Source organism: Ctenopharyngodon idella, chromosome 24, assembly GCF_019924925.1.
Source record: "Ctenopharyngodon idella isolate HZGC_01 chromosome 24, HZGC01, whole genome shotgun sequence".
NCBI classification, from domain to species: Eukaryota; Metazoa; Chordata; class Actinopteri; order Cypriniformes; family Xenocyprididae; genus Ctenopharyngodon; species Ctenopharyngodon idella.
Genome location: NC_067243.1, coordinates 9,037,343 through 9,050,277, shown reverse-complemented (window position 1 = coordinate 9,050,277; position 12,935 = coordinate 9,037,343). Strand labels below are relative to the sequence as shown.

The 12,935-nt window shown below is 36.5% G+C and overlaps 1 protein-coding gene across 1 annotated transcript; it reads left to right on the top strand.

Annotated features, from left to right (window-relative positions):
* The first annotated feature begins 1,780 nt into the window (after positions 1-1,780).
* On the top strand, positions 1,781-12,575 carry hal (histidine ammonia-lyase). Its single transcript, XM_051884527.1, has 20 exons — positions 1,781-2,058; positions 2,218-2,278; positions 2,762-2,789; positions 2,869-2,943; positions 3,243-3,315; positions 4,116-4,182; positions 5,469-5,506; positions 5,656-5,781; positions 5,998-6,137; positions 6,248-6,295; positions 8,115-8,262; positions 8,778-8,873; positions 8,962-9,020; positions 10,058-10,138; positions 10,403-10,468; positions 10,550-10,715; positions 10,829-10,963; positions 11,666-11,774; positions 11,903-11,972; positions 12,216-12,575. Exons 1-20 carry the CDS (start codon positions 1,812-1,814, stop codon positions 12,345-12,347), a joined length of 1,965 nt encoding a protein of 654 aa, XP_051740487.1. The 5' UTR covers positions 1,781-1,811; the 3' UTR covers positions 12,348-12,575.
* Positions 12,576-12,935: the final 360 nt, after the last annotated feature.

Genomic DNA, 12,935 nt, shown 5'->3' with positions numbered 1-12,935 from the left:
GCAACTGTCATGGTCATTCACTGTCTGTCCTGGAGGGAGCGCCAAACTATCTAGATTTACCTGCTTCTTTATTTAAAGCTGTCTGACTGAGATTCAGTTACAGTTTAGTACAGTTCAGTGATGCAAAAGATTTGTTTAGACAAAAAAACTAAATTTACCTGCCATGCAGACTGTCTGTCTGTCTGTCTGTCTGTATCTATCTATCTATCTATCTATCTATCTATCTATCTGTCTGTCTGTCTATGTCTGTCTATCATTCTGTCTGTCTATCATTCTGTCTGTCTATCATTCTGTCTGTCTATCTGTCTGTCTGTATCTATCGATCTGTCTGTCTGTCTGTATCTATCTGTCTGTCTGTCTGTCTGTCTATGTCTGTCTATCATTCTGTCTGTCTATCATTCTGTCTGTCTATCATTCTGTCTGTCTATCTGTCTGTCTGTATCTATCTGTCTGTCTGTCTGTCTGTCTGTATCTATTTGTCTGTCTGTCTATCTGTCTGTCTGTATCTATTTATCTATGTATCTGTCTGTCTGTCTGTCTATCTATATCTCTCTATCATTCTGTCTGTCTGTCTGTCTACCATCTCTATCTGTCTGTCTATCATTCTGTCTGTCTATCTGTATCTATCTATCATCTGTTTGTCTGTCTGTCTATATGTCTGTTTGTCTCTGTCTGTCTATCTATACATATGTCTGTCTATCTATATGTCTATCTATCTGTTTATCTATCTTTCTGTATCTGTCTGTCTATCATTCTATCTCTATCTGTCTATCCTTTTGTCTATCTATCCATCTGTCTGTCATTATGTCTGTCTATATCTATCTGTCTGTCTGTCTGTCTATATCTGTCTGTCTATCATTCTGTCTGTCTGTTTGTATCTATCTATCTATCCATCCATCTATCTGTCTATCTATCTCTGTCTATCATTCTGTCTATCTATCTATCTATCTATCTATCTATCTATCTGTCTATCATTCTGTCTGTCTGTCTGTCTATATGTCTGTTTGTCTCTATCTATCTGTCTGTGTCTATCTATGTCTATCTATGTCTATCTATTTATCTATCTGTCTGTATCTGTCTGTCTATCATTCTATCTATCTCTCTCTGTCTGTCTATCATTTTGTCTGTCTATCTATCCATCTGTCTGTCATTTTGTCTGTCTATATCTGTCTGTCTATCCATCTCTATCTGTCTGTCATTCTGTCTGTCTATCTATCTATCTAAAATGTTTTTCTGTCTGTCATATTGTTCTATTGCATTTATATATTGAATTTTATAGTTAAATGAGAAAAATACAATAGATAGATTCTTCTAATTTAATATAAATATTTTCCAAATATTTAGGGTCCAAAAATCTGGCTTTTTTTTTTTTTTTTAATTACTTTTTTTAAAATCTTTTTTTAAAGAACTTTTTATGCTGATAATATAATTTGTAAGTAAAATATTCAATTTTATAAGTACAAAATAATTCATGAGTAGTCTCAAAGTGTTCTTAAACTTTTTGAATCAGTGTATGTGTATTTATGCTGACGATGCCAAAACTTTACAAGCTACACACTCAAAAGGAAGTCACTCAGTCTAACAATTTGTTGACTGATAGATTCTCATCTTTTTGACAAGCGTAACACAGAACCTTTGGTGCAGAGATAACATAGTCAAACACCACCATGTACTCTGTCTTCTGTGGTAAAAGGAGGGGTCCACAGAACAGCCTTTGATTGGCCATTGCAATTTGTGTACACCACCTAGTGAAGTGATTTGCATTGATCACACTCCTCAGGTATCAGCCTGTGGTTGTTCAGTCAAACGAGATGCCTCGCTTCACGGTCCATGTTCGGGATGAGTGGCTGACTGTTCCATGCAAAGATGCCACCTGCAGCATCAAATGGTTGGGTTTTGAAGCTCTCAAGCGCTACATCAAGAACAAACCCGACAATGGAGGAATCCAGCACATCAAAGATGTTCATTTTGTGGTCAGAAGATGTCAAGGATTGGGGTTGCTGGACAGTGACGATACCATAGAAGATGTGCTTGAGGATAATGACTTTGTTGAACTTGGTAATGTTACAAATATGGTTTATTTGTTCAATGTTTGTTGAGAGGGCAAACTTCAATCATTCAGTTCTTGACTGACTTTTTTTGAGGCTGTTTGCCACAAATACTGAATCTTGTTTTGCAAGATGAGTAAATAACATGTCATTTTACTGTTATCTTCAGCTATTGAAGGAGACACCATGTCACAAGATTTCATTCCAAGTCAGCCTGGGACATCACATCTGTATCTTTATATTGTCAACCGATTACAAGTTTTAATTTAATAAATTATATGATAAGCTGATTAACTGAATCAAATTAATCGCAATTAATCATATATACCAGTGTTTATTGAGAAAAGCCTTCAAAGACATTAAATGCAAATCTAAAGTTGTACTTAAAGCTTGAATTGCAGTAAAGGGAAGAAAATCCCTCATTACAGAAATTTCGAATGCATTTTTCTTCATTTTGATCAGTTTTATAGCATTTTTTTTAATTAATAGCACTAAAAAATGCAATAATTGACCATGCTTGTTGTTCTTTTATATTTAAACCTTTTGCTTATCACATATAACTTCTCACCTGGTCCACATTTGGAATCATTCATTTATTTCTGGACAAAATACAGACTTTCATGTAAATGATTATGTCTTTCGGAAAATCTCTCAAAAGCTCTTAGCTACTCAGTAAACTCTGAAAATGTCCTTAATGTGGATGTTAAAAACAGAACAAGAGCATATAGAGAACCAGAGCAAGTAAGTATGAAATATCAGTACAACAAATACAGCACTTTTACTATCATCAGTGCTATTAATGACAGCTGTCCGTTTTCAGTACATTTCTCTAGATGGGAACAGCCTGACCTCAACTGATCTGGTGAATTTAGGGAAAGGCCTCTTTAAGATTAAGGTAAATTGGTTTTTCCTGGATGTCTACAATTGTTTTGTGAAGGACTAACATTTACAAACTATCCCCGGTTTCACAGACAAGGCTTAAGCCTAGTCCCAGACTGTTTTAACTGAAAGCAACTTGCACTGACGTGTCTTTAAATATGTCATTGCCACTGTTTTGTCTCAAGATGTTTAAAAAAGCTACTTAAATGTCTTAATTGAACTAAGACCTAATCCTGGCTTAATCTAAGCAAAATCTGTGAAACCAGGCCTATATTTCTCAATGGAAATGCATTGCAACTATTATCTGACCCTCAGCTGACCCCAGAGGCAGAGCAAAAGGTTGTGCAATCGAGAGAGCTTCTGGACACCATTGTGAAAGAAAACAAAGGTGAGCAAAACATCCATTCTAAAGGAAATATGTGTGGGTTTTCAAAGTGATCAGAGTGATTTTTTTTTTTTTTTGACCTGCTCCTAAAAATCTTCAAACCGGCGTTTAGAAAGGTTCCAAAAGGGTATTTTCACATTTTTGGTTCCTCAAAGAACCTTTCAATGAATAGATCTTAAAAGAATCAGTTTCTTATTAGTGTGAAGAACAATTTAATAAACCTTTAGTACAATGGAAAAGTTCCATGGATCTTCATGGAACCATCAATGCCAAGAAAGAACCTTGATTTTTAAGAAAGAATAGTTTAGAATTACATTAAATTCTGAGTGATATCTAGATACTTACAAGTTGGTTCTTTTGATTTGGACTAAGCTACTACCAAAAATGCTCAACCATACAGCAATTTTCTAACAACCACTTAAGGTGGCACGGGGCAACTTTTTGAGCAATGTTTGTTGGGCACTTTCCCATTGAGAATGGCCAACAAATTTCTATCTGGATACTTTACATCGAAATTTTTTGCCCTTTCTCAATGGGAAAGTGCCCAAGCAATATCGTTCGGCAAAAAAAAGTTGCCCCGTGTATCATCACCATTAGAGCACTTTAGCAACCACATGTCAAGCCTTTGGCATTATAACAGCAAATTCTCTCAACATTTTCATTAAATAATAAAATGTAGTACAAAACAGCACATATTTGCAAGAGCATGAATATTTTAATAATCCTCATTGATATGAAATAGTTTGGGTAGTTATAAATATGACCCCACATGATGATCCTTATTTTCTTTTTTCCTTTTCTAGTTGTGTATGGCATCACTACAGGGTTTGGTAAATTTGCTCGGACTGTCATCCCAGTCAGCAAGCTCAAGTATAATTCTTTTTAAAATTATAAAATATTTTCTTACTCTTGAAATCTTTCGCATTTAAATAATAGTTTATTTTTAAAGTGTCTCATTTGTTAATGCAATAGCTAACATGAAATAATGAGCAAAATAATTAAAGGGTTAGTTCACCCAAAAATGAAATTAATTACTCACCCTCATGTCGTTCCACACCTGTAAGACCTTCGTTCATCTTCAGAACACAAATTAAGATATTTTTGATAAAATCCGATGGCTTAGTGAGGCCTGCATTGCCAGCAAGATCATTTCCTTTTTCAAAGCCCAGAAAGGTACTAAAAACATATTTAAAACAGTTCATGTGACTACAGTGGTTCAACCTTAATATTATAAAGCGACGAGAATACTTTTTGTGCGGCAAAAAAACAAAATAGTGACTTTATTCAACAATATCTAGTGATGGGCTATTTCAAAACACTGCTTCATGAAGCTTCGAAGCTTTACAAATCTTTTGTTTTGAATTTGTTCAGAGCGTGTATCAAACTGCCAAAGTCACGCCCCCCAGTGGTGAACCATTGAAATTTCGAAACACTTATGATGTAACGAAGCCTCATTTACCGAAATCACGTGACTTTGGCGCTCCGAACCACTGATTCGAAACAAAAGATTCGTAAAGCTTCATGAAGCAGTGTTTTGAAATCAAATCAAAGCTGCTTTGAAACGATATGTATTGTGAAAAGCGCTATACAAATAAATGTGAATTGAATTGAAAAATTGAATCGCCCATCACTAGATATTGTTGAAAAGCCGTTATTTTGGTTTTTTTAGCGCACAAAAAGTATTCTTGTTGCTTTATAATATTAAGGTTGAACCACTGTAGTCACATGAACTGTTTTAAATATGTCTTTAGTAGCTTTCTGGGCATTGAAAAAGGAAATGATCTTGCTGACAATGCAGGCCTCACTGAGCCATCTGATTTTATAAAAAAATATCTTAATTTGTGTTCTGAAGATGAACGAAGGTCTTACGGGTGTGGAACGACATGATGGTGAGTAATTAATGACAGAATTTCATTTTTGGGTGAACTAACCCTTTAATAAAACATTGTTGTTCATGTTAGTTCAAAGTGCATTAACTGATGTTAACAGATATAACTTTTGATTTTAAAAACGTATTTGTACATTTTAAAGCTAACATTAACTAAATGCTGTATAAGTATTGTTTATTGTTAGCTCACGTTAACTAATGTGCTTAACTAATGAAACCATATGTGAAGTGTTTCTAGTACTGTATGTCACATATTTCTCTCTTTTAGGGAGCTTCAGGAAAATCTTCTACGCTCACACTCATCAGGTGTGACATATTTTAGTTAAAATAAATATAAGCATGAACAAATGTCTGCATGTGTTTTTGAATGACATTTTGAATCATGAATTAACTGACATTATTAAACCAACTTTCATTCTGTCTACTCTATGATTTTTGATTATATTTGATTGTAGGTCTGGGAAGTCCTTTAAGTCCTGAAAGAACTCGAATGCTGCTCGCCCTGAGGATCAATGTTTTGGCCAAAGGGTACAGCGGGATTTCACTGGAGAATTTGCTCAGCATGATACAGGCCTTCAATGGTACATTAATGCAATGCTTATTGTTTTAACTGAAGAGAGTATTGTTGGGTTTCTTTGGCACAGCACATGAAACATGGTGTGCCATTTCAAAGAATACTTTTATGGTAGTTGCTGCGTCTACAAAATAATATTAGCAAAAAGTTCCTTTGAAATTCTCCCTCAGGAGTTTTGTATTCAAGCTGATATTTTACCATTTTCTTTCTTCTCTCCTCACAGCCTCCTGTTTATCCTACGTCCCGGAGAAGGGTACGGTAGGTGCGAGCGGAGATCTCGCCCCTCTTTCTCATCTCGCCCTCGGTCTGATGGGAGAAGGCAAGATGTGGTCGCCCAAGAGCGGCTGGGCGGATGCCAAATACGTGAGGACATTTTCATTGGATGCTGTGGTTGCAAATCTTTGTCCTAATGATAATGAAAGCAGTGCATATTTACTCTTTAAAGTCACATTTGACCTTTGTATTGCCCGCAGGTATTGGAAGCACATGGTCTGAAGCCCATATCTCTGAAGCCAAAGGAGGTACGGTTAATCCCCCCATTGTGCAGTCAACATGTTTATCTCTGTTGACTTAGAGCTGTTTTGTGGGTCAGAAATGTGTGCCCTTTACCTGTCTGGTCTACGGCTTTTAACCACCCTTAAAAAACAATCTAACCTTTAAAACAAGTCATCGTTTTTTGCAAAGGGACAAACTAGACAAACTTTTAAAAGAGATGCAGCATGAAGGCTTGCCTCTGAGTGGTTGCTTTACGAGCGTGTTTTGGGTGATTTCTATGTGGTCACTATAGTTTTCTGGGTGGTTGCTAGGGCGTTGCTATGTTGTTCCTATAGACAGTGTTGCCAATTGCTTTCAGTTGAAAGTAGCTAAAACTGGTGACGTCATACTGGCGAGTCCACTGATCTATATAAATATAGATCAGTGGGCGAGTCACAAAATCTAGATAAGGTTTGTCCAAGAAGTTGCTAGATTTGTCGCTAGGCTTTTGAAAAAAGTCTCAGAAAGGGGTGGGGAAGTTGCTAAATCTAGCGACAAAATTGCTAAATTGGCAGCACTACCTATAGAGTGCAACAGTTGGGTTCCGGAAGTAAAAACTCCATTCATTTTCTCCATAAGGAAATTGATTTTGAACAATAACTTATAAACAGAGCTGGGTAGATTACTTATGAATTGTAATCAGTTACTGATTACAAATTACATGACAAAATTTGTAATCAGTAATATAATCTCTTAGATTACACATTTTTGGTAATGTAATCTGACTACTTTTGGATTACATTTAGATTACTTTTGTGCCGCCGGAAAAACTCGAAGAATCACAAACGTATATAAGTGGCAAGTTTATTATCAAAAATTATAAACGTTAAAAAAATGAAAAATTAGGAGAATCAATGAATTGTGAACAACTTACTGCCATTGTGTAAATAATATGTAATCATGTAATCCATAAAAAAGTAACTGTAGTCTGATTACGAGTATTTTAAAAAGTAGTTTACTCTAATTACAAGTACTTGATTTTGGGAATCTGATTACATAATCCAGATTACATGTAATCCGTTACTACCCAGCTCTGCTTATAAACATTTAAAGACAGACCTACTGTGAGCTACAAGGTTGTTAGTCCATGGCATTTGCTTCTGCTGAAGCCGTCAGCCCACATTATTTCAGCATATTTTTAAAATAATCATGTTCTTCCTGGTGAAAAACTACATGACCCATGATGCTGTATAGAAAATTACACCAATCAGAGAGTAGCAACCTGCAAATGCGCAAGAAGAGCTCTTTAGCTCTGCCTACTTCCATTGAGCACTGGAGATTATGTGATATATCTCCCTGTGGTCTCAAAAAATGTAAATATTTTTAAATATATGCATATTTTGCAATAAATTTATGTGCAATGCTTCATGGGATTGTAGTTCTTTCCCTCACTAAAGCCGTTAAGTACACAGTCTTGCACATTTGTATTTTTGTCCAATTTTAAATACTTTTTTGTTTCAAATCAAAGTTTGTAATGTTTTGATTCACCTTGTAGCTGGTTAGCTTGGTTCATGGTTTATAATGCTATAACTAAAGTTTTTTAAATCCCTATGGGAGAATTTAAATAGAAAAAATACTTCAGGAACCAACGCTGCTAAAAAAAAAGTGGGCAGGCACTGCTGGACTCTGTAGTATCCTGGGAAGTTTGCTACAGCATTTTTATGCATCTTCTAGGGCAATTGCTATGGTTCCTAGAGTATTCTGCTATGCGGTTGCTTAGCAGTTCCTAGGCTGCTCTGAAGTGGCTGCTAGGTGCTAGTTTTATTCTGTGGTAATAGTGTTTATTATGTTTATCTCTGTCCACAGGGGCTGGCTCTGATCAATGGGACACAGATGATCACTTCTTTGGGAGCAGAGGCCGTGGAGAGAGCTGAGGCCATCGCCCGGCAGGCTGACATCATCGCTGCCCTGACCCTGGAAGTCCTCAAGGGGACCACCAAAGCCTTTGATAGTGGTGAGGACAAAAATAAGGGTCGTGTAAACAATTGATTGATGTGCTGGATGCGAGCAGACTTATTTCACACTGTTTCTCAGTTCTGCAGACAGAAACTGTAAACACTGCAACTCTTTCAGATTTCTCAGACAAAACATGACTAGGGAGACAAAACATATTTGTGTATCAAAGCCTTACATATAAAGTCACGGACCCTGTCACAAATGCAGCCCTCCTCCAATTTTCTGAGTAATGCAATGTAATGGCAATGTAATAGACCATAAACATATTTTTTTTTTTTTTTTTTTTTTTTAAGATTTATTTTTGGCATTTTTGCCTTTTATTATGATAGGACAGTGAACCGACAAGAAGCGAAGTGGGAGAGAGAGGGGGACGGGATCGGGAAAGGTCCGCAAGCCGGTACTTGAACTCGGGTCACCCGAAGCACAGCGGCGCTATATGTCGGCGCGCTACTCACGAGGCTATTGGCACCGACAACCATAAACAAATTTAATGACAAACTAATTTCCTTACAGACATTCATGAACTGCGACCTCATCCAGGGCAAAAGGAAGTGGCCCTGCGCTTCCGTTCCCTGTTGGACTCTGATCACCACCCGTCTGAAATTGCAGGTGAATGCCGCTCTGTTTATATGCTCTATTAAAGCTTGTATTTAACCATTTGGTAGTAACCTGTCCTGCTTTTTTTCCATAATTGCAGAGAGCCATCGGTTTTGCGACAGAGTTCAAGATGCCTACACTATGCGCTGTTGTCCACAGGTAACATAGAGAGCCCATTCTGGGTCACCCTAAATAAACTGTAAGTGTTGTTATTATTAACTGAAAGTATTAAAAACATTTTGAAATAAAGCTGAAATAAAATAAAATATAAATATTAGATTAAAATATTAAACTAAAGGAAAATTTGAAATGGCATCTAATTGATGAAATAAGTTTAAGGTGAAGCGCTAAAATAAATAACTGGAAATAAAAAAAGTAAAACTGAAAAAAAAATAAATGATAAAATCACAAAATAACTAAAAAATAACTCAAATTAAAATATAAAATTAAAAAGCTAATTCAAATTATGGTAACACTAAAATAAGACACACTTATAAACTATATTCTAAATCAGTTTGCCTTAAATTTAATAACTGGAAATAAATCTAAAATAAAAAATGAATTAAACTTAAATTATAATATATTATAAAAAACAAAAACTGCTAAAAATTACAAAAATACATAACAAAATTACTAAAAATTAAAACAAAAAATATTTTAAAGATAAATTCAAATTCAAAATATTAATAAAAACTATAATAGTATGTAAATAATACTAAGGGTATGTTTACACAACAACAGTGTGTTTTCCGAAAGTTTTTCCTTTTTTTTTTTTTTTTTTTTTTTTTTTTTTACGTACAGACGACTACTTTGTCAAAATGATTCCTGTTCACAAAGATTCTCGAAAACGACTAAAAATGCTGTATTCTGCTGCCAGGCCAGTAGATGGCGATGTCACTTTGTAAAGAAACACTACGCGCCCATAGACTGAACACGTAATACACATGCGCATGACACCAATGTTTTCACAAATTCGCCTTTTTTTGTTAACGTGGCCACGGTAAAGGTATCCTTCCCAAAAACATGCACTTTGAAACCCGTTTTCAAAAGTTAGCATTTTTAGGCTGCCAAAACACCATTATCATGTAAATTAAGGGACAAAAAAATGTCAGTTTTTAGTTTAAAATGGCCCCTAAAATAACACTGGTTGACACACTTGAACTATATTTTAATTCAGTTTGCCTTACATTTTGCAGGTCCATGGAATCGTCAATGACACAATTGAGTTTGTCAAGAAAATCATTAATACAGAAATCAACAGTGCCACAGATAATCCTGTATCCTTTTTTTTTTTAAGCGATATTTATAAGTTCGCAACATGAACACTTGCACTCGTCTTGCAGTGCCAATAGTGTCTGTTGCTCATGTCACTTCAAATCGCCAACTGAAAATGTTTTCCGGACACTTTCCCGGACACTACATACACCCCCCCCCTACTGAGAATCGCTTTGATGTCAATGTTTGGCTGGTTTGCTGGTCAGTGCTGTAACTACACCAGCCTCTTCTTCAGTTCTGTACTTTTGCCCTTGACTGTGAGTTAGATGGTGTTTGCAGAAAGAGGTGAGACCATATCCGGTGGAAACTTCCATGGAGAATATCCAGCAAAGGTATTTTATCTCACCACAGTAGCATTTATTTAACAAAGAGGTTCAATGACATCTCTGCTCATTCTCTTCTTCCATTCTTAGGCTCTTGACTATTTGGCGATCGGTGTGCATGAGTTGGCCTCCATCAGTGAGAGGCGCATTGAACGTCTCTGCAATCCCTCTCTCAGCGAGCTTCCTGCGTTCCTGGTCAATGAGGGAGGCCTGAACTCTGGATTTATGATCGCACACTGCACTGCCGCAGCTCTTGGTTAGCATCACAAAGTTCAGAAGCGTATAACCAAATAGTGGAAAGTTTAATTTTGACTACTGTACTGAAGTCATGTTGACGATTAACTAAAACAGATACATTTCCTCCTTCAGTTTCAGAGAACAAAGTACTTTGCCACCCCTCCTCTATTGACTCCCTATCCACTAGTGCGGCCACGGAGGACCACGTGTCCATGGGAGGCTGGGCCGCACGCAAAGCCCTCAGAGTGGTCGAGCACGTCGAACAAGGTCCAAAACCTGATATTAACCTCTCATATCCACACTGACATCATCCACTAATCAATTTAGCTAAAATTGTTACTATTATAGCACCCTCTACTGGAGAACCAAAGCACAACAGCACAAATTCTAATAATACTTAAGATTTTCTAACACAATCTCATTGCAATTTGTAACTATTTTACATTTTGGTGAATTGGTGGCTAAAAGTGTGGTCTTATTAGTGCTATTTCAGTGAAATTTTGTGGGCAAAAAAGATCCATTGTTAATAGCGTAGTGATGTATAAAGTATGAGGTATGTGCAAAGCAGCTTTCTGTTGTTCACTTTGGTGAATTTGCGTGACCAACTTTTACGCACACGTGCGAAGCTCCCGAATTCTGCAGATTTCTATTGAAATGACTGGATTTCGTCTGTGAAATTTCAGTAAATGTGATCCCACCTTAATTCATAGGAATTTGTACGAACTGCTTATGTCCCAGTGATGGTTATGTTTACTGGTGGAACTTAATGCATAATTTTTTTCTAAAAATCTGACATTTTAATATCACTCACATCATACAAATTCATACAAAATCGCCACCTCCTAAAATAGTAATGGTTTTTTGTTTGTAATTTTTGGTTTACTGACCACCGATCTGCAAATACAGACCAGAATATGTAATTTTGGGAGATATTAAACCTGGATATGTCCGTTTTATGTTTCCTTACAGTGCTAGCCATTGAGTTGTTAGCTGCCTGTCAGGGTATTGAATTTCTACGCCCCCTACGTACAACGACACCATTGGAGAAAGTATACGACCTTGTGCGTGCTACAGTAAAGTAGGTCAAATGATGATACACTAACCCCAAAACCTCCAATATATTGAACTTTCAGGTTAATAATTGGCAAACCTTCATTCATCTCTCTTCCTACGTATCTTTGTCTTTTTTTTTTCTCTTTTCCTCAGGCCCTGGATTAAAGACAGGTTCATGGCTCCAGACATTGAAGCTGTACATCGGCTTCTCGTAGACCAGAAGGTAAGCCTGAAAGTTTCTTAGTATTGGCATCACTATTACTGTCAAAAGAAACCCCTAACTCAAAGAGTTATTAACCTTTAGTGCGTGACTGTTTATGCTACATGAATGGTACCTCAAAAGATGAGTCATGTTGGAAAGAGTTAAGCTATTTAGTTTTATATATATTTTTAATCAGACTTACAATTACTTGTCTGGTGGATCATAAAACATTCTCACCCCATGTTATTTGCCTGTTGCATTCAGGTGTGGAACATTGCTGGGCCGTACATTGAGAAATATTGTATGGAATACATCCCAGAATCCCGCCCCTCTTCCCCCACAGCCTTTGCTCTGGACCCGCCCCCATCACCAAGGAAACGGGTCAGGCTGGAGTGACAGAGATGGCATCCTGCTGATACTGTCCTATAGTCTCACATTTAATACAGATTTATATAGAGCATTTAAAATGTGTTCATATTTCAGCATGGTTGTTGTTTTCTTTGAATGGACTTCATTATAAGATGTGAAATGTTCCAGTTGTACTGTATCTTGCCATCTTTTGGTTCCTCTGCAGTTCTTTTGTTTCTGAGTGTGTTAGGAAATAAATGTCTTGTGATATCTGTATTTGTTTTGTTTTTAAACTTTCCCAGAAGGTAGCACATAGTGACAGCAGGAAAGAGTCCGTAACATGTTTTTATTCGGATATTGAAACGTCTGTAGAAAATGTCTTTGAACTCATAACAGAGAGGTATTTTGACAGATGGAGGGATGTTGGCCTTTGTGCTATGGCTCACCGCAATGTGAAATATGTTTGACTTTCCTTCGTGGATCATAGCAAATTGCCTTTTTACATTTTATCCACATGTTGATTTTATGAGTGATTGTGTTCCCTATAGGAATCAAACCCATGGCTTTAATGCTGCTTGAAAGATCATTAACTACAAAAAAGTGTCTTGCTTAGTATTTTTGCCTTGATTTTCATAA

Coding starts and splice junctions, on each gene's coding strand:
- hal (XM_051884527.1), top strand. CDS start 1,812: ATGCCTCGCTTCACGGTCCATGTTCGGGATGAGTGGCTGACTGTTCCA. Junction 6,296..8,114: donor TATCTCTGAAGCCAAAGGAG/GTACGGTTAATC, acceptor CTCTGTCCACAG/GGGCTGGCTCTGATCAATGG. Junction 9,021..10,057: donor CTATGCGCTGTTGTCCACAG/GTAACATAGAGA, acceptor TACATTTTGCAG/GTCCATGGAATCGTCAATGA.